The sequence below is a fragment of the Macrosteles quadrilineatus genome, unplaced genomic scaffold, assembly GCF_028750875.1.
Source record: "Macrosteles quadrilineatus isolate MER2022 unplaced genomic scaffold, UCM_ALF_1.0 Scaffold_32__1_contigs__length_1466915, whole genome shotgun sequence".
Taxonomy (NCBI): domain Eukaryota; kingdom Metazoa; phylum Arthropoda; class Insecta; order Hemiptera; family Cicadellidae; genus Macrosteles; species Macrosteles quadrilineatus.
The window spans coordinates 253,365-276,144 of NW_026542625.1; the positions used below are offsets into that span (position 1 = coordinate 253,365).

The 22,780-nt window shown below is 33.9% G+C and overlaps 1 protein-coding gene across 7 annotated transcripts in view; it reads right to left on the reverse strand.

The window, feature by feature from the left end:
• LOC129005765 (uncharacterized) overlaps positions 1–22,780 on the reverse strand; it is a 53,946-nt gene that overhangs the window by 17,403 nt on the left and 13,763 nt on the right. For all 7 annotated transcript variants that reach the window (XM_054434775.1, XM_054434773.1, XM_054434772.1 and 4 more), the window contains exons 7-13: positions 14,702–14,790; positions 13,350–13,602; positions 12,582–12,725; positions 8,059–8,127; positions 2,247–2,335; positions 1,246–1,468; positions 550–693 (exon numbers count right to left, since the gene is read on the reverse strand). In XM_054434775.1, the coding sequence (XP_054290750.1) occupies positions 550–693; positions 1,246–1,468; positions 2,247–2,335; positions 8,059–8,127; positions 12,582–12,725; positions 13,350–13,602; positions 14,702–14,790 (1,011 nt within the window). The remainder of the gene's footprint in view (positions 1–549; positions 694–1,245; positions 1,469–2,246; positions 2,336–8,058; positions 8,128–12,581; positions 12,726–13,349; positions 13,603–14,701; positions 14,791–22,780) is intronic.

Here is a 22,780-nt window from a genome sequence, read left to right on the forward strand (position 1 = left end):
TGTCGCTTTACAATAAACAGTCAGATCAATGATAATCAGTCAATGGTAATGGTAATCAGTCAGTTCAATGATAAATAAAAGTGTTTGGCACCTTTTCATTAAAGCAGCCATTTTTTTGCGATTTAAGTAATCCAGATTAAAGTAATTGCCATTTTAGAACCATCACAGATTTGGCATTTTTTCACAAAAGCTGATTTTTTTAAAATTTAAGTTATACAAATTTAAGTACCTGTCATTTTTAAAACAAACCAGATTTTTTATTGATCGTTATTTTTAAAATATACCATGCTTTTAATAAAACTGTATACCAAGTTTCGTAAATTATGTTACCTTGAATAGTTTTCATGAAAAACAAAGAAGGTATCTCGCAAACAAGGTATTAAAAAAAACAATGTTATTTTAGATTGTTTTTTACCCATAAAGAAAAACATTGACTCAAATAGGATTTTTCAACATGTAACTTGTGCTTTTTATGAAAGTGACACTTTTAAGCTGCTGGCTCTTACACTTAAATGTGATCAATTATCTACAAACAGTAAATTCGCCCACCTTTGGCAGAGGAGAAGGGTACTTAGGGGTGTTCTGGAAGTGAACGTTGGTCAGAGTTATATGTCCGCGAAACTGGATCTTGGTGACACCCCTGAAAGGTACTCTGTGTTTGTAGGAGACGTAATGCCTACCATCCACAGCCACCTGACAGAAGCACACCAGGGGAAGATTAGTGTTAAAAGGCGCAACAATCAAAAGAAATCTGGGTTCAGTTTCGAACGTCTAAATAATTATATGCCTTTTCCCAGGAATGGAACAGGATTGACTGTTAACTACTCAGCTACCCAGCCTATAAACAAGGCTACGGCATTGTAAATACTTTAGAGCCTATAAGAATTATGTGGAAACTAATAAACTTCGCTAACTTCTACATTTTTTATAAGCATTCAAACAACAAAAGATAAGTGCATAATTTTTGACAATTTTGAACTTAGAGAAAGTGTACCTATAGGTAGTATAGTCTTGTATGTATAGTAAGTTGAGTAGCAAACAAACAATAAGCCTGTATAAAGAGAGCAAGTATGTTGCTTGGACAACCCATTCTATGACCCATTCGACTTTGCTAAATACAGTGCATATTTTATAATTACCATTTTTAAATTTAGAGCAGTAAAACATATTATCATTAAACTGTGACATTTTCTCATTTTTTTATTTTCAGGAATGATTACTACTTTTGACTTATCCAAAACTAACCATAAATTCGGCTTTGGTGATGTAGAACTCGAGGTAGAACGGCTTTCCTCGACGGAACGGAAACCATTCAGCAACTGATCCCTCTACATCGCCCCACTTGCCATTCATGTAGGTATTACGGTATGTGTAGATATGCTTTTTACCAATAATTGGATTAAATTGGAATACAATGTCAGGCGAATCGTAGTCTTCTTTATTTCCAGCCAAGAAATTCACTTCAAACCTGGAATGGCTGGAGGTTAGTTCGTCTAGTGCCTTTTATTTAGAACAAACTTAGTGATTTATCAATTAGGATCCTCGATTAAGGCTTGAAATGTTCAATTATTTTGCATAACAACAACGCCACGAACATAAATTAAAAGTATAAACTCCAATAACATGCCTACATTTTTTTAGCGAAAAAGAATTTGATGAATACTCATTGAATGATGAATACATGGATGAACAATGGATGAATACATACTCAACTTTGCCATATATTCACAAGAAAAATCTATACTACAGTAATAGACTTATCAATTTAGTTTGTCAAACAATTGACATAAAACATGTTAAATTCATAATGACTAAATTATGCCTCCTCAACAACAGAGGAATTGTAAAATATCTTAATTTTTTTATGAAGGTTTGTCTAAAGACCAAAGAATTTGTTTAAACTTGCTATATTTGTTGGGCATTATAAATTATTTTATAATAAACCAACACTGGAATGTAGATATAATTTTTTTGCATCAATAGTTAGCAGCAAAGTGACATAAAGGCACCTGAGTCCAGAATTTAACTCAGTTAGGATAAAACAAGTAACATTCAGATTTGAAGGCAAGTATTGTAACTACTCAGCTGCTCAGACAATCAAGTCCATCCATAATTATATTTTACCTGTGGGCAAAGTTATCAAGTAATTCAAAACTTGGGCAAAGTGTTCAAGTAATTAACTACTGATTATTTGGAAATATAACTTGTGTATAAATATACTGAAAAGTAAGAAAAGTTAATCTTACCATGTAGAATTATCATCCAACGACCCTTTAACTATAAGAGAAGACTGGACATAAGGTTGAGACGTCAGCTTGTAAATCCTATGTATTGTCTAAAAACGATTACTTCATTAATACAGTATAACAATAACAACAAGATTTTATATTTCAATAGATGATAGATAAATATCAATTAAGATGGATGATAGATAGCCGTCACTCACTTTTTAGAAACAGGAGAACTCAGTCCTTGTCACCACACACTAACACACATTTAATGTAAAAAAATAATAATAAATGCTAGACTTTAGTTTGTAGTTTCGCCGGTCGATAATGGTCAGCTTTGATGTAAGTAATCTATTCTCCAATGTACCTACAGTCCCATGTTTGGACACCATCAAACGTAAATTGATCAATGATGACACTCTGATAAAAGTTAATTGCCTAAAAATTACAAACCTCTGGCCACAGTATGCGTTCTATATATTGAAAATGTGGTGTAGAAGGCCTCGTCGAGACCAACTGTACGTGTACATTAGAACACATGAAAAAGCAGGGGCGTCGTTTGGGGGGGCAGGGGGGGCATTTGCCCCCCTGGTTCCTAAGCTAGGGTAAAAAATATGCTGTACTAGCTTACTCGTATATACAAATATTTTCTCCTGTCGAATCCTAAAAAGCACGGCAGAAAACAATCTGTCATTCTTCTACAATAATATGAAACAAAAATATTATTATTTGTTAGTGTCTCAGTAGCACATTATTAGAGTTTACATAAATTAGTAGTTTTGTTATTTATTTACTTTTTCTGTTTGGTTCTGTACGATCAACCAAGTGTTGCCCTCCCCCCCCCCCCCCAGAATTTGGTGAAAAGGCTCGTCACACACTGACTTCGGTCCGGTTAATTCTGATCAGGTGTTTTTCTCCAGATCCAGCAAATTCCCACACACTGCATCAGGCGTTCCAGTTTCTATGTCAGTTAAAAAAGTGTTTAATCAACTACTAGTTATAACAAAATTTAATTTAAACAATAAATGACAGAGACATTGAAGAAGAGATCATAGTCGGGCTGGTAGTATCTAATTGATCACTCATTTATTCCCAAATATTTTCTGTACTAACTAAGTTGTAGTAGCCCTTGTGGCCCAGGTCGTATAGCACAGGGTACTCCTGCACTTGCATGATCAATTTCTCTTCTAATTACATTTTGTAACAAAACGTACAGCGTAAACAATAAGTAAACAATCGCCAAAAAAACACGTCTGCTGCTAAGGGTGCGTTCACAAAGAAAGCTGGTTACAAGTAACTTACTTTCAGCGCTTGTTCCAAGCGCTTAAGAATGCTGTTGTGTGTTCACAACAAACGCTTGCATTTCAAGCTCAGTGTAGTCTCAGCTCTGGTTGAGACAATATCTTCCTAAAGTGATGAAGAGTTATTTTTTATTGAAAATGTAGAATTAAAAGGATGTAGAATTAGGAAGGTGTTCATGCAATTAACCGTGGAAGTTAATCACGTTTAATTACATCCTCAAGAAAATTGAAAGTGATTTAGTGAAGTTTTGGGGGGATTGGCATTAAGCAACCTATCCATGCACCAGAACGAATTTTGTACCAATAATAAAACCTAAAAAATACTTGAAGGGAGTTTTAAACACCCTATGTAGCTGATTAATTATGATGCAAAAAATATTGTGAGATATATTCAAATGTTTTAATTTTCTAGGTAAATAAAGTAAAAGTATACAAGTTTCATCTATGAAAAATCCAACACAACACTTAATTAATATTGAATTAATTGTGTTTGTCTATCATCTTAATAAATATATGTTATATTTGTCCTATTGGTTACGTTATTGAACATTCTAGGAAAAAAACCACAATATGTGGGTAATCTATGTTTTTTTGGAAATTGGAAGCTCTAAATACTTGAGCCATCAACTCCTCGACATCCATACTGCACTGTTAGTTGTTTGTAACTGACTGGTTCGGTCAACAAGCGCCGGAAAACAAGTACGAAACGTTCTTGCGTGCTTGTCAGAGCTTGTAACAAGCGCTTGCTAGCCGGCACAAGCTTTGTCTGTGAACGCACACACTTGATACTATGTTAACTTTACTCACGCCGGTTCGAGCTTGTAAGCGCTTGCCAACAAGCGCTTGTAACCAGCTTTCTTTGTGAACGCACCCTAAGTGGTGAGTAGAAGTCGTCTGCGCATGCGCGAGGTCTCCGGCGCCGGAAGCTTGCCTTCGGCCTTCGCCTATCGCTTCTCGACCGAAATAATTTTACCGGAGAGCACCTGACGCACCGGACCTAATGCAGTGTGGACACTCCCATTTGAATTAATGGTTTTCAAATTTACCTGATCCGGCATGCTGATCCGATTTTACCGGACCGGACGCAGTGTGTGGCGAACCTAATCCCTCTCACTCCCCTCTCTTCCCAAGTTGAAGGCTTAGCTGATACTTGCCGTTTACTTTTGCTGACCCAAAAATTCTAGTTAAAGGTCGATTCACACATATCAGTCCATTCATAGTTCCGTAACAGTCCATTCACACTTTAGTCTCAGTTGCATCAGCAATTCCTTAGGTAACTTACCGTCAGTTTGTTTCATTTAGTCTTCAGTCTCTAATATTTAGGCTACAGTGATGTAAAGGTTTTTTGAAAAAAACTAAACCCTATATTCTATCAAATTTTCATCACCCATCTTGTTGATTGTTAAAAACAGTACTCAAAATATGAAGGCAATCATTTAAATAACAAAACCACCAGTGGTGGCGGTGGTGCGGGGGGGGCACGAGCTATGGGGGCCCGTGAGCCCTGACTGGGATTTTTCGGGATATTTTACCGGGACACGGGCCCGCAATTGTGTGACTGGCTCAGCCACACGGGCCCCTATCATAACAATATTTATATGAAATGACCATAAGTTTTTTTATGCCGAAAATTTGTTAAACCCAGTAAGAGCATTAGGACAAGTAGTTTACAACAGCTTAACTGACACTATTATTTGGCCGATCGATATAAACTCTCTTCCAACTTAAGTAAAAGAATTTTCATCAGTCATGCAGGTTGCATCAACAGTCCTCATGGACTGCGTGAAGGCGCTATTTATAATAGGGCCGTATTTTGAACCAATGTGTCCCCGGCCTAGGAGGATTAAACATTATTGTTAATCCTCCTAGGCCCCGGTGGGGCACACCAGAGAGGGCCCTCAATGCTGTTTTAACTTAATGAACTTGACAATTTTTACGATCAAATCGGCGAATTAACCTAGGTGCCTGATGCACTAGCTAATAAATAATTTCATTCTTTCATTGACGCCAAAGAAGGATTTTCATTTCACTTCATTTCTTACTATTAGGAGGCTGCACTTTAGATTTGTTTACTTCGAGTCAGGTAAAAAATTGTACTTACTTATAGGCCTCGGGCCAAATCAGAGCGGTTCAAAATCGGTTTGCTTTCGAAACTGTTGATTTTTATATAATGTCGATTTTCGAGCCGAGCACTCAGAGCCTGTATATAAGCTTGAGAGATCAAGCACAAAGTCAGAAAATCAAGCTCAAGCCGATTTTCTCAGTACAATCATGTCCAATTAAAATTAAAACTTTTATGTCCGCAAGGATCACGCTCACGAAATTGAAAGATTAGGCCTACGTTTTTCCCGCGATCGCGGATATCGACGAGAACATTTCCCCGCGGGTGACGATGACGATGTCTCCGTGGGTCGCCGGAATTTTATCCCCCTGGAATTTTACCCCCTGGGCAAAGCTGACGTCACTATGACGTAGTAACCTGAGTGGCCAAAAGTTTGTTCGCGGCCGGAATTTTACCCCCGCGGATTTGGAAGTCTAATGAAAATAGTCAGAGCGTGATTAATTAGATTAGCGATAAAACCGGAATTTTACCCCCTGTCCATATAACTAGCGTTTAGGCAACTGAAGATGTACGGGCTGGATTTTTACCCCCCGGAATTTTACCCCCGGAATTTTACCCCCCGGAATTTTACCCCCCGGAATTTTACCCCCTGGCTGATTTTAGAAATTGAATTATTGATTTACTTATTTCTGTTTTTAATTAATTGTAAACATTTCATTATTTAGTAGCCTATCTTTATTTATTTATTTTGTAATCTCAACTAAGTAAACAGAATTCGTTGTTTTATTTTGATCATATTAACCAACAGTTGGCTTCAAAGATCGAATCCTGACACTCGAATCTCAAAATTAATATTAAAACCCTGTTCGATTAGTTAATGTTACATATAAATTAAGATAAGCTACTTAATAATAAACTGTTTACCATTAAATTAAACCTGAATGACGATAATTAATCATACTCACTAATTTACATCTGGCCAGGGGGTAAAATTCCGGGGGGTTAAATTCCGGGGGGTAAAATTCCGGGGGTAAAATTCCGGGGGTAAAAATCCGGGGGGTAAAATTCCGGGGGTAAAAATCCGGGCCGTACATTCTAGGTTTTTATAATTTGATGTATTCTGATTAAACTCACAACCGTGAAAATATATGTTTAATTCCGCGTTTAATCCATCGAGCTGATGTCGCGAAACTCAAAAGTTCGCGGCCGGAATTTTACCCCCTGGTTTGTGACGTCACGTTTGCCCAGGGGGTAAAATTCCAGGGGGATAAAAATCCGCTACCCCGTCTCCGTGGCCACAGGAGACGTTCAATATTTTGCCGAATTGTGGAAGACGTTATTGACGTTTTTCTGCGAGCGAGATATATTTAGGATTTTGCGACAAATCGTCAGACGCTAGAGCTTGTTGATGTGGTGTAGACTGGAGATTATTTGGATCACGTGGCAATGATTTTTCTTTTTCTTTTTATATTACTCAAACCGCATTTCCTTTGAGATTGATTATCGGCCCAAGGCTGCGATTTGCGGGTTTACCACGTGTGGAAAGTGTTGCCAAAGTACTAAGCCGAGTTGGTTGCTTTGCGTTGACACAACAGCTATTAACACATTGCTTGTGAGTTAATGAGCTAACTCTGTATAAGGTTTATTTCACGCTAATACAGAATAAATAACTCTAATAAATGATAATAATAAATAATAATAAATAACTCAGAATAAATGGGGTTGTAACCATCACCCCACAAAAAAGGCACGCTACACAAGGATTTTCCAGTGACCGAGGGAAGCCGAGGGAGTTTTGCCACGATCGCAGAAGACAATGATGATGTTTTAGTTACTGCGGGATTACCTAGGATATCACCGTGGCCAATGGAGACTATTATGATATCTACCTAACCGTGGGCGATACCTAATTAAAATGTTGCTGTGATTGTGGGAAACGATAAAGATGTCTACACAACCACGGGAGACAATCAGATTTTTGCCGTGATCGCAAGAGACGATGATGATTATTCCATTACGGCGGAGATATTCATGAATTTGAAGTAAACGCAGGAGACGATAGTTATGTTAACACGACCGGGGGGGGGGGGGGATAGTTAGAATTTAGCTGTGATTGCCAAAGATAACTATGATGTTTCTGTTATTAAGAATTTTTCATTGACCGATGGGGACGATATCTAGTGATGTCCATACAACCGAGGGAGACGATCAGAATTGTTGCGAAGATCATGGAAATAACGATAATGTCCACACGACCACAGGAAATATGTATTATTTACGAATATACAAAAATGCGGCAAAATACGATGATGATGTTTCGGTTATTGCGGGGGAAATTCAGCAATTTTCCATGACCACGCTTTACGATGGTGATATCTACACGACCGTAAGGAGATTAGACTATTGCTGTTATTGTGGAAGAAGATGAGGATGTCTCCATGAGTGTGGGATATGATCAACATATTACCTCAAACTCGCGGTCGATCTCCAACATGGAAGTTCCAGTGTCTGTCTGCTCCCCTTCCACAGGTTTTATCTAAAATTCAGATATATTGGGTGGTGAAATAAAACTATGTTAGGATCAATTGTTTTCAAATAGACGAAAATGAACCCTTTTTCTTTGCTTAAACGTTAAGCCGTGACTACGTTCCACCAACGAAGGTCATGACTCATATTCTGTATCAAGTTGTTCAAGTTTTTTATTGTGTTTTGTAACTGTATATGTTCTGACGCCACAAAGATGTTTACTCATAACTAACCTTAGATCCTATAAATCGTCTCATTGACAGGCAATAGTAAGAAGAACTTGCCAAACATAGCTCAGACATCTGTCCGCTGGGAGTGTCAGAACATCGACATTCCAATACACGTAATTTACAAAAACTTGAACAATTTGAATCAAAAAATGATTCGTGACACTCGTTTTTTGAACTTAGTCATGGCTCAAAGTAGACAATTTGTTGTTATACAGAATGTTTGGGATCTCCCTACCAATATTTTTAAGGCATTGTTCCTAGCTAAGAAACATATCTAAATATCATATTTAAACTGTCCGGAAGTCCTTAGACACACAGCTACCGTGTTTTTATTTTTATTACTAATTTATTTCTAACTAGTTCACCCGTCGAGCGTTGGTGCGATTTCAATGAAGTTAACAGTTCTATTTTGAACCTCTGGAGAATCCTTACATTTTTAGAGAATTCCATTTTTTGTTTTTTTTATACATAGTTATTATTTATATCTAATTAATTAGTAAAACGTCATTTTGCTTCAAAACCTTTAATCAAGTGCTTTTTTGAGAACAATATTTTTTTTCTTTTTTCGTTTGGTGCATTAATTAACCGATTCGGTTGAATGTTTGGTTTTCCAACGTGAGAGCAGGTCACATAAAGTTGTCCATGTGAGAAACACGCATTTGTTAAGTTTAATTCACACACCTGCGGTGATTTCCCTTAACATTTTTTTATTGCAATTAATTGCACATATATGTGAAACGCACAATGAACCGTACCTATTCGTTTGAATTCTGTAGGGATCACTGGAGTACGTGGCAAGACAACTGCTTTTCCTTAAAACTTTCCATTTAAACTTGCTGCTTCTATTACTAACCATAAACAATAATAATATATTGCTTAACCCTAAAAGTACTTTTTGCCAATTATCTATCATTATTAGGGTTTAAAAATATCACACATTTTAAATGTCTCAAATACTTACAAAAATACCCAAACCTTTTGTATCAGCTGTAAAAGTCAACATACTTGTTGACAAACTAATCAGCTCAATTTTTGTTGCTTGAAAATTATATTTTTTTCAATGTAGGTCCCTAGTAGCACAAATATATATTAAATACATATGAATAAATGTATTTAAAATCTATTTTATATATCTCAAGTGTGTATTAATGTCAATTTTATATAATATTTAAAATATATTAAATACTAGCTGACCCGGCGAACTTCGTATCGCCTAAGTTATAGGTTTCCCCTAAGACAGACCGATGGAAAGAAAGTACCGTTACGTTTAATTTTCAAGATGATCTCGTTCGCATCGCTCAATCACGTCCTGGTTGAAGTTCGTTCGCTACGCTCACTCACCTTTGGGTTGGAGCTCGTTCGCTACGCTCACTCACCATTTGGTTGCAAATTAGCTGTTGTCATAAATGTAAAAGAAATAATAGTGCTGCACCCTGTTGGTAATCCTTGTAACTTTAATGCTATTTAATTGAAACAGCTGTTAAGATTCATTAATTCCATTTCTCATAAGGTTAACATGGGAAACTCCAGAGCCACTGGGGCGGAGCCCTTTTAAGAATTTCGAAACGGGAAATAGTTTACTTCCTATTCGCATACCTACAGAATTTACACACCAAATTTCATAACGATCGGTGAAGTCGTTCCGGAGGAGTTTGCAGACAAACACTGTGACACGAGAATTTTATATATTAGATATAAAAAATATGTTTTTGAATCTATTAAATATAAAAAAAATATGTTCCAATAATATATTTTAGTGAATAATATTTAAATAAAAAATGTATTTAATATCTCTTCCAAACATCCCATGGGGCCTAAACATAAAAACACAAAAGAATAAAGATTTAGTATGAAAAACACAATTATCAGTTGAGTAAATTGATTAAATAGTTCATAAAAACAAATTTTGAAAAAATTACTGGATAAAATTTTTCATCCCGGGTGGGTCTCGAACCTGGATCCTCCGACTTATGAGCCTCCTCCCTTACCTCTGTGCTACTTGTGACTGTTGTTAGCCTTAGTTTTCAAATGGTGAAAGAGTGGCCCTCAGTTGTAATGGTTGCAATACTTGAAATATTTTTGATACTACAGTATAATATGATTCTGTTAATATGTTTTGGCATCAAGTAGTTGAGTTGAATAGTGCTGTAGTGAATAGTGAGTAGTCTACACGAATACAAATACAGTAAACTACAAAAATTAATTTAAATACTATGACAAATATTATGTAATTTATGGCATATGTAAATCAAATAATTATTTTTAGAACGTCATCTACAACCGTAATTAGTTTCTTAAAAGGTCGCCAGTCACTAGCACCCTTTTCTAGCCAATCATTCGAGATTTCTATGATCACATTCATTGTCACATATTGCAATAAAAAAACCCCCATCAACGCTTTTTTCGTTTGACCCGAATGTAGCTGTCAAACATGTATACTGCCTCTTAACTATATGCTATTTTTTTCTTTACGTGTATGATAGAGTGACACCATTCAGAGTACTTATTATTATTAACTTAATTTTAACGCTTTTACAATAGCAATTATCGTACAAAAAATGCATGTATAAATTGATAGACACTATGAAAAACAAAAAGATGCAAATTATTTTTTTGTTAATTATAAAAGATTGTAGGATATATATTCTACAAATATAATATTATTTTATTAATAAAAAATATCTGACGTGTTTCAAAATATATTTATAAATAATTTAAATATATAATATAGTTTCAAAAATATTTTATATATATATTTAAAATATTCTCAACACATAATTTTTTTTAAATATTTAATAGGAAAAATATACATATAAAATATGTATATTATAGATTCTATACTTGTTTTATCAATATATATTATGAATATATTTTATATATTCAAAACTTATATTTAATTTATATTTTGCATTGCTTTTTGGTAATATTTTAAATATATATTTGAATATATCAAACTATTATTAAAGATATATTATATTTATATTTTATTCGAGGTTCTATCAAATACAACTTTAAATATATAAAATATTTATAAAATACATATTTGTGCTACTAGGGGTAGTCAGTACAGTTTTAGTAGTCAGTTTTACACTGAGTAAAAGTGAGTGTAAAAAGTTAGTAGTATGTAAAAGTTAGTGTACTAACTCTTTTTTTACATTTGACTAGTTGTCCCAAATGTTTGTGCTAAGTTCCAATTTCGTTACAAAGGAACAATGCCTTAAAATATTGGTAGAGAGTACTGAAATACACTGTGTTATTTAAAAAAAAAAATAACTTCTTGATCAGCATTGTACGTGTTATTAAATTTACGGAAAGTAAATAAAGATACGTCTTATAACACTTAAAACATATATTTACGCTTATACTCTTACTCACAAGACGGTAAATATACAAAAGATGGTAAGTGGTGATCGATTTTGATTGGACACTCCAATCATCATCAGACCCAAAATAGGCGAAATTAGATTCGCTTAGACTTAGATTCGCCTATTGGGTCTGATGATGATAGGTGTGTCCAATCGAAATCGATCACCACTTACCATCCTTTGTATATTTACCGTCTTGTGAGTAACAGTATGAGCATAAATAAGTGTTTTAAGTGGTATAAGTCGTATCTTTATTTACTTTCCGTAAAAAAAATAAATTCATTCTGTTTTTTTTTTTTTTTTTTTTTGCAGAAACTGTCTCTAAAATATGTATTATTCAATCTTATCAGGGTGTCGTTTAACAGGAAATTTCAAATGCTAAATAAAAGTGTTTTTGGTACCTTTTCACATAAGCAGCCAATTTTTGACATTTATGTAATCCAATTTTCAATAATCGCTTTTTTAGAACCTACACAGATTTGGCACAAAAGCAGCAATTTTTATTATAAATTTAAGTTATACCAATTTATATACCTGCCATATTGAAAACAACCCAGATTTTGTATTGATTTTTCTTTCTAAAATATATTAAGCCTTAATAAAAATGTATTATAAATTTCATAAAGGCAGGCTTCCTTGAATAGTTTTCGTGACAAAAAGAAGCGAAAATAAAATACCTCGCAAACAATGTAGTATTCGGGAAAATAATGTAATTCTAGATTTTTATTTTAGTTTGGCCCTTTAGAATAAATGATATTGACTCAATGGGACTTTTCAACATGTAACTTATGTATTTTATTATAATGGCACGTTTTAGTTGCTGGCTTTTTCACTTAAATGTGATCAATTCAAACAACAAATTCACCCACCTGTGGCAGAGGGGAAGGGTACTTGGGGGTGTTCTGGAAGTGAACGTTGGTCAGAGTTATATGTCCGAGAAACTGGATCCTGTTAATATCCTTTAAAGATAATCTGTGTGTGTAGGTGACATAGTGCTGACCATCCACAGCCACCTGACAGAAACACACCAGGGGAGGATTAGTTTTAAAAGGCCCAACAAACCAAGAACAGCTGAGTTCAGTTTATAAAGTCTAAATGATATGCCCTTTCTCAGGACTGACTGTTAACCACTCAGCTCCCCAGCCTATAAACAAGGCTACAACATTATAAATACTTTAGAGACTCTAATAATTACATGGAAAATATTAAATTTTGCTATGCTTTAGAGAATCTAAGTATAAAGTGGGAACTATTACATTTCGCTACCTTCTACAATCTACATGTTATATAAGCATTCAAACAACAAAAGATTAGTGGTAAGAGTTTTGAACCCATAGAAAGTGTACCTATAGGAAGTATAGTCTTGTATGTATAGTAAGTTGAGTAACTAAACAAACAAGAAGCCTTTATTAAGAGGAGGAAGTACGTTGCTTGGACAACCCATTCTTGTATAATATTTAATTTAGTATAACATACCACAAAACCCTTCCTTCCTTCTTTGCTAAATATATATTTTGGAAATAACATTTTATATTTTAGAGCAATAAAAGCAATACATATTATCAATAAAACTGTGTTATTGTCAAATGTATTTATTGTTAAGAATGCTTGGTACTTTTGACTCTTCTGAAACTAACCTTAAACTCGGCTTTGGTGATGTAGAATTCTATGTAGAACGGCTGTCCTCGACGGAACGGAAACTGTTCAGATTCTGAACCCTCAGAATAACCCCAACCTTTGTAAGCCGTCCAATAGTTACGGTATGTGTAGATCTTACTAGTAAACAATGGTCGAAATTGGAATGCGTTGTCAGGCTTCTCATGCGAAACGCGATCAAAGTAATGCCAATCATCGTCATCTTTACTTCCAACCAAGAAGTTCACTTCAAACCTGGAATGCCTGGAGGTTAATTTGTCTAATGATTTTGATTCAGACCAACTTATTGAATTGAATTGTAAATTAGGCTTCTCGTGAACAAATCTTTAAAATCTGCAACTATTCTGCATCGAAACAACAATGAACCACGAACATAAATAAAAAGTATAAACTCAAACAACATGCCTACATTGTCAAAATGCAAAACATATTTAAAATAGGCTCTGCAATGATATTAATCAAGTACCCAATTTGGACATAGTTTGCAAGAAATATCCATGCTGGCAGACTCATGAATTTAGTTTGTCAAACAATTTACATGAAACATGTTAAATTAAGAATGTTAACTAACTTATGCCTACATCATATGAAGAGGAATTACAAGATATTTTGGTTGAATTAAAACTCGTTATATGCAGGTTTGTCTAAAAAGCAATGAATTTATTAAATTATTCTATATTTGACAGATCCATCTTATAATGAACCAACACTGTAATGTGGATAACACTTCTAGCATTTTCTTCACGTAAAGACATGTAGTTTATGTGGACGGGCAAATGCAAGATTAAAAGAGGCCACCAACCTCTTAAAACAAATACAGTTTAATATAAATATAAATATATATATATATATATATATATATATATATATATATATATTGGACAAAAAATCACATATTGTCATAATGTGATGAATGGTGAATCTTGTGGGGAAAACCAGACATACTGCCCAAAAAACCTACCGTAATGACTAAATATAACTTCCGATTCATTGCGTTTTACACCATTAGTATTTTTTGTGTTTTTTTTAAGGGAAAATGTAAACCTTGATCTTGTAACAATCCACCTTTCCAAACCTACTTGTAGTATGCATCAATAGTTAGCATCCAAGTGCCAAATTGCCACCTGGGTCCAGCATTGACCTCGCTAAGGATAAAACAAGTAACATTCAGATTTGAAAGCAAGTACTGTAACTACTCAGCTGCTCAGACAATCAAGTCCATCCATAATGATATTTTACCAGTGGGCAAAGTGATCAAGTAATTAAGTACTGATTATTCGATGAATATAACTTATGTATAAATATACTGAAAAGAAAGAAAAGTTGATCTTACCATCTAGCATCTTCATTCACAAACCCTTCAGCTATAATAGAAGACTGTTCATAAAGTTGAGACGTCAGCTTGTATACCACGTACATTCTCTAAAAACGATTACTTTATTAATACAGTATAACATTAACAACAAGATTGTTTATAGAATAAAACCTATAAGTTGCTACTATTCCATTTTCCTAATATTTATTTTGAAGACTACATCACTGAACCTACAAATTGTTAGAGTTATTGAGTTCCTACTTATCTATATTTATAAAAGAGGAAGTTTGTATATATATATATTTGAACATAATGGACTCCGAAACAGCTCGACAGATTGTAATGAAACTTTCAGGCATTATTAAGCATTGGTGCAGATCCATCAAAAGCGCTCCGCCCCAGATGCTCTGGAGTTTCCCAATTTAACTTTATGAGTACTCATATTTAAATGGAATTAAAGAATCTTAACACTCATTTCAACTAAACGATTTGATTCTGTGATGATCAATAGCATTAAAAGGTTACAAGATGTACCAACAGGGTGCAGCACTATTAGTTGTCTAAATTTATGAAAACAATTAATAACTAGTGTACCTGTTGCTCGAATTCGAGCAATTGCGAAGCATTACAGGCGACTCACGAAGATTATGGAAATACTCACGATCTACACAACAGTTAGATATAATCAAAATCTTTTGTAAATATCTTGTCTTTTCTCAAAAAGCTGATCTTGTTTTTTAGTGTTTCTACAAATTTTTCCCTCTCATAGCCGCATTAGGTTGTCTATAATAACGACTATAAATGAAAAAAAAAAACATTATTTATTTTCTTCTACTTGGTTGTGTTCTATGACTTTTTCTATGTTTCCATTGTTTGCAAATCGGTTATTTCAATGATTGCTCAAGAAATGTAGCATATTGTTAATTCAGTTTTATTTTTAGCCTATATCAAATTGTCTAGGATTTCTCGCGTTTTTCCATTGTAATAATTTCACCAACCCAAGTTTCGTCTACAGATGCAATACGCCAAAGAATATCACCTACGTACAATCTCCAAGAAGTGGTAAAAAAAAGGCAGAAACCAAGCTACACAATAGATATAAGTTAACTCCATAAGAAGAATTTTAAGAGTTACTGTGATATTAGGATTTTCCACTGATTTGGCAATAGAACATTATATTGCAAAACATGACACGATGCAGAATAAAATTGATTTTAAAATCAGAAAAACCCATTGCAAATACTGTACTTCATTTTGAAAATTCAATAAATCACAATTTAAATATTAACAGCTGTTTCATTAAAAAAGTAGTGTAGAATTATGCATATGGTAAACAAATTTGAAGAGGCAACTTTAAAGGCTTCTGGGGCAGAGCCCCAAGGGAATTTACCTCGTTCCTCTTTTGATGGCTCATCTATAGACCAAGACCTTTCTTTAGAGATCCCTACCAAGTTTTTACGCCCAGCCGTTCCCTGAAATTAGCTGGGACAAAAACCCAGTTTTTCCTCCATAAGAATAACATGGGATGGGAATTCAAAGGCCACTGGGGCAGAGCCCCAAGGGAATTTACCACGTTTCTCTTTTGGTGGCTCATCTACAGACCAAGACCTTTCTTTAGACACCTCTACCGAGTTTCTACGCCCAGCCGTTCTTTTAATTTAGCTATGACAAAGAAAAACAGTTTCAAATTAATATATAGATTTCAACCCAGCAGCTGTGATAAAAAATTAGAACTGTCGAAGTAGGATTGTTTACAGTTATGTTTATGTTTTTAATTTAATAAATAATTTTGTATTGTGTGAATAAGGAGTTTTATTTATTAAGTGCGTAATTCATTAACTTACTGACTTTCTTTTTTCCAAAATGTTAATAAAAACCAATTGTATTTGCATGGTTTATTTCCCAAAAAATAATGTCTGGGAAACAAAAGTAGCCAGTTAATATTTAAAGTAAATACTTTTAGTGGATTACTAAAAGTGTATCTACACATTTTCCTAAGTTTTCTCTTCCTGTTGCGAAGGGTCGATGGCTAGTACGACATAAAATTACCTAGGCGTAACCTAAGAAATTATCAACACATTCGCTGCGGGCTACTATTGAGAGGAGTGAAGCAAAGCTATTTGGGATCGACTTCAATGCAAATTTTCTAACACATTAGCTCAAAATTGGCTGAACATATTATAGCCAAAAATACAAAGGTTGTTTTGTCAAATGTTTGGAAGGTTTAGACGAAACCAATTTAAATTTTCGACAGTGCCTGTATAATTTTAAAATAAATCATGTTTTAAAATTTTGCGTTACCTTACACAATACAAAGGAAACATTTGGGATTATGACCACTGACCAAATAATACTGAAAACAAGAAAGTCTTAAATAGTTTACATTTGCCGCTGATAAAATAGGTAAAGTAGTTTACATATATGATTTTCTTAGCTAAATAAGATTATAACAAATAATACGTATCTTATTTTATTGGGGTTTAAACAAGTACATGATTCTGCAGTTTTAAATAACTAGGTATTCTCAAATCCTCATTTTTTTATCTAAATAGGCTATTATGAACATTCTTTTAGCGAATTTCCCATACAGGAAATAAGCTATTACCGTAGTACTCATGGTAAGACCCAGACCCGGTACCGATTTAATTTTTCGTTCTGAGGTCCCTAGAGGCCAAAAACAACATCCATTCAAATTCATATATATATTTATATGTGTGTCCGTTAGCGCGATAACTCGAGCAAAAATCATCCAATTTTGATAAAATTTAGTACAAACGTGTAAATCTACGTTCTGAGTTCGCGAACTCGCATGATCGGACTATGGGAACAGGGGTTTATCCGGTTTTATGGGGTAAAACTAGTTTTCCCCATTTTTGATCCAATAAACATCGCATTTTGGAATTTCTTTCCCAACCATTTTGTAGAGCTTACAAAAAGATATAATTTAGTATATTTAAGCATGGTTTTATACCTTATGGTTAAGGAGAAAATTAAAAAAGTGTAATTTTTAATTCCCATGTTCTTCATGGGGAAAATTTTAAACAGTTGTAGTTTGCTTGTTTATGAGCATATTTTATTCAAATTTGGAAAATGCATTAATTTTATACTAAACTATTAAAATTTTACCCTCCCTGTTGCAGCAAACCTAAGTACTCGTTAAACTAATGATATTTAAATGAATAAATGTGATATTTTTAAGGAGACATTTGAGTGTAAATCCAATCAGGGAAATGGAGATCTTAGTCTGCAGGTTTGCTGTGGTGGGGGTATCTTATTATTTGCTTTGAAATAGTTTTTAATTATATCTTCGTGCTGTCAACACACTTGTTGTATTGGTTGTTATGTAGGCTACGACTTGGATACCCCAAGCTATAAAGTAATATTCCTCTAGTAGGATAAAGTATTTATTTGCATTATCGTGAGAAACTACCTAACTTGCATAATAGTGTCATGTTAAGGAAAATATCAGAATGCATTTTGAAAAGAAAAATGCCTGATATTTGTAGAAAATGAATACGAGTAATAAACGCCTGAAACGCACCAACAACTACTCGGCGTGTGTTCAGCATTCGGCGGGGAATATTGTTATAGCACCGGTTTATTACTTAATTTTAGTCCAATTTGTTTTCAGATCGGTCACTTCTGTATCTTACTGTGTCAGTGATTTTGAAAAACTAGTGTAATTTGTGTGTTTTTTTTTTTTTTATTGGATTTGGTGATATAGAATAGGATAACAATAATAACTGTAGTGTAGCATTGTAGTGGAAGGAACCCATGTCGGCGCTACAGCCCGGGTGGCGTCTTATCCGTTTACCGTAGCTGACAACCTTGGTTTGCGGCTTATCACACGGACACGCGGACACGTAACGTTGGCCCGTCCACCATGGTGAGTCACGTGGTGGCCGCCCGTTTACATTATTTGCTATTTGCCAACCCTGAGTAGACAGTCCTTGGATTAATTGTTCACCAAGATCTACCACAACGATTCATTCACACGCTGAGTCTACGCCGACTCACCAGTCCCTCGTGCACATTACACGTAATGGTTTCTCACTATTATAGGCTGTTTACCAAAGCTACTAGCTGTCCAAATCCGCACCAAAACGATCTCATCAAAAACATATAACATCCACACATATCATAAAACATGAAATACAATTCTCACAGTTAGTCAAGGATTATCTCTCAAGGTTAACACAAAATTGGTAAATAAACATAGATTACCAGACTGAATGAATATAAAACGCCTTGTTACTTTTTACGAAAAAAGTTAAATTTAGAGGCATTCCAACTCTAGTAAACAAACTCCACTATTAGTAGAACCCAAGTAGACTAGACGACAAAGATTTATACATTTCTGGTTTACATTATTGTCGGGACCACGTAAGTTTGCAGTTGGTGGCAGCCAATCACAAGACGAGGCTAGTGCGACGTTGCCACATCACCCATTGACAACACTAATAAAAATATACAAAGCTATATTTTCAAATCAGCTGGTATTGTTAGATTTGGCAACACCACACCGTTCTCATTGGTTCATTGAAAACCATATGGTAAATAGGCTCCTCCCTCAACTGCAAACTTATGTGGTCCCGACAATAATTTCAAATTCTTATGGCAAACACGTTTAAACATCGTACGATCGTACTCAGGCAAATGCTCAACATGCCTCCTGTGCCAGTTGGTTCGTGCTAAACTTGCACATCTTATCATAGTATGCTGACTTCTACTGAATTTGTTTTCATGACAAGATTAAATTGTTTAGGCATATTCAAAATGAATGAAAGTTAACTGGCATGGTAATATTAACTCATCTATGGGTTAACACACCATCATAGTTCACTTGCTCGTATTTACCAAAACAAACGTGTATCATGCTTTTCCTAACTCTTGCCCTTATCATAAGTTAGGCCTAACTTTCTAACCTATAACCTTAGTTAGGGCTTGTAGGCTATGCCTATGGTAACACTAGACAAATAAAAAGGCTGGTTTTACCCATCCATCCTCAAAATGGGTTACACAACAATTTGGATTATGTCGTGATCAAGGAGAACGATAATGTATTTTTCCGTTGTTGCAGGGATATTCAGGATTTTGCAGTGACTACAAGAGACGATGACGAGGTCTACACGACCGCGGGAGATAATCAGGGTTATAAGGATCGATGAGGACGATGATCTATTTTTCCGTCATTGCAGGGTTATTCAGGATTTTTACGTGACCACGGACAGTGATTATGTTTCCGTGACTGTGGAGGATATTCGCGATTTCGCAGTGATTGTGGAAGAAGATTAATAGTACAGTGCAATTAGCTTAAAAAAACAGCAAACCGGGACATCCAAAAAAAAGTTTCAAACCAGTGCCAAATTGTTGAATACACTTCCCTCAATATGTAAAAAAAGTTACACTGTTTTGAGTGTCGGGTTTGGGGGGGAGGGGGTGAAATTGGATGAAAATAGGACTTTTTTTACTTTTTTGCAAATACCTCAAAAACGGTGAGTTTTTCTTAAAATACAATGAATTACAAAAATAATCTACATTAAATTTCGAACAAAATGATACCATGCAATACCTATCTACTATGAACGGTTCCGGAAATATTGGGGGGTAAATGTTATTTTTTCTAAAAATTCTAAAAAAAATTGTTTTTAAATGGAGAAAAACCATGGACACTCATAAAAAAAGTTTCTAATGAGTGCCAAATTGTTCAATATTCCTCCCTTAATATGTGTAAAAAAGTTACACTGATTTGAGTGTCGGATTTGGGAAGTAGGGTTTAAAGAAAATGGGGTGAAAATAGGACTTTTTTTACTTTTTCGCAAATACCTAAAAAATGGTGCGTTTTTCTTAAAATACAATGAATTACCAAAATAATCTAAATTAAATTTAGAAAAAGATGATACCATTCAATACCTATCTACCATTTACGGGTAAGGAGATATTGAGGGGTAAATGTGATTTTCTTCTTTTAATTCTAAAAAAGTTGTTTTTTTAAATTTATGAAAACTATGGATACCCATAAAAATCTCCTAATGAGTGCTAATTTATTCAATAGACCTCCCTTAATATGTGCAATAAAGTTACACTGATTTGAGTCTCTGATTTGGTAGGAGGGCTTTTCAAAAAGGGAGGCTCATAAAGGGTGCTTTTTTATACAATGAATTACAAAAAAAATCTTTATTGAATTTCAAACACAATCATATTTACAATACCTATCAACTATGAACGGTTGTAAAAATTCCAACTACATTCTAATAAAATAATAAAATACGATAAAAATATTGATTTCCTTGTAAAAAAAATTGTAAAAAAAACATAAGTGTAACACGTTACGTTGTAACTCCTAAATGAGTAGTTTTTAAGAGAAAATGTCAAAATTAAAAATGACTTAAAATTGCATTTGAATTATAAAACAATCATAAACCACAGGGTGTTCCATAAGAAATAACAAAGTTGTCAGCCATATTGGAAAATGGCAAACATATTTTTAAAATTGAAAATCATCCCAAAAAACATCTAAAAAGTAAAGGGGAGTGCTCCATAAGAAGTCAACTCTATAACTCATAATAAAAAAAGGTGAGTTTCAACGCTATTGGTTCACTTTACGTGAGACATCCTACAGGGTGACCCGTAAGAACAGCCAAACTCCAGAAAATAGTTCTATGGGTCAAAATAATAAAAAAATCAAGAATAAATTATTTCCCAAAATCACTTCGTTAACCAGATATTTGTCATTTTGTTTTTTTACACATAAACAGTATTTTATCTTTGAATTTTTTAACCGATCATTATGTAACTTGGTATGTATGTTGAGGTAAAATAGACTCTCGTTAGAAAAAGAATGATCTTAATCCAATAAAAAATTTCAAAATGGCGGCCATTTAAATTTTTTAAAATTGAAATTAAAAAATTACTAATTTTATGAGACTTTTATGAACTTCATTTAGCTTTTAAAATGATGAAAATAATAAGAAGAAATAAATGAAATATCACGATTTTTAGTTGTAAAATGAGGCAAACCTGAATAGCGAAGCATTGATCTTAATAATTTTACATTTTTATTCAATCTTATTGAGCTTGGTGTCGTTTGATAGGGAATTTTAAAACCTAAATAAAAGTTTTCATTAAATTGTTAATAAAAATAGCCTTTTTTGCAATTTAAATTTAAAATATTTATATGGCCACCATTTTAAAATTCTTTATTGGATTAAGATAATTTATGGGTGTCCATGGGTTTTCTCCATTTAAAAAACAATTTTTGTAGAATTGTATTTTGTGGAAAAAATCACATTTACCCCTCAATATCTCCTGAACCAATTATTGTAGATAGGTATTGTATGGTATCATTTTGTTCGAAGTTTAATGTAGATTATTTTTGTAATTCATTGCATTTTAAGAAAAACTTTCCGTTTTTGAGGTATTTGCAAAAAAGTAAAAAAAGTCCTATTTTCACCCCATTTTCTTTAAACCCTACTTCCCAAATCCGTCACTCAAATCAGTGTAACTTTTTTACACATATTAAGGGAGGTCTATTGAACAATTTGGCACTCATTAGAAACCTTTTCTATGGGTGTCCATGGTTTTTATCCATTAAAAAAATTTTTTTTTTAGAATTTTAAGAAAAAATCACATTTACCCCCCAAAATTTCCTGAACCGTTCATAGTAGATAGGTAATTGTATGGTATCATTTTGTTTGAAATTTAATGTAGATTATTTTTGTAATTCATTGTATTTTAAGAAAAACTCGCCGTTTTTAGGTATTTGCAAAAAAGTAAAAAAGTCCTATTTTCACCCCATTTTCTTTAAACCCTACTTCCCAAATCCGACACTCAAATCAGTGTAACTTTTTTACACATATTAAGGGAGGTATATTGAACAATTTGGCACTCAATAGAAACTTTTTTTATGGGTGTCCATGGGTTTTCTCCATTTAAAAAATTTTTTTTTAGAATTTTAAGTAAAAATCACATTTACCCCTCAATATCTCCTGAACCGTTCATTGTAGATAGGTATTGTATGGTATCATTTTGTTCACAATTTAATGTAGATTATTTTTGTAATTCATTGTATTTTAAGAAAAACTCACCGTTTTTGAG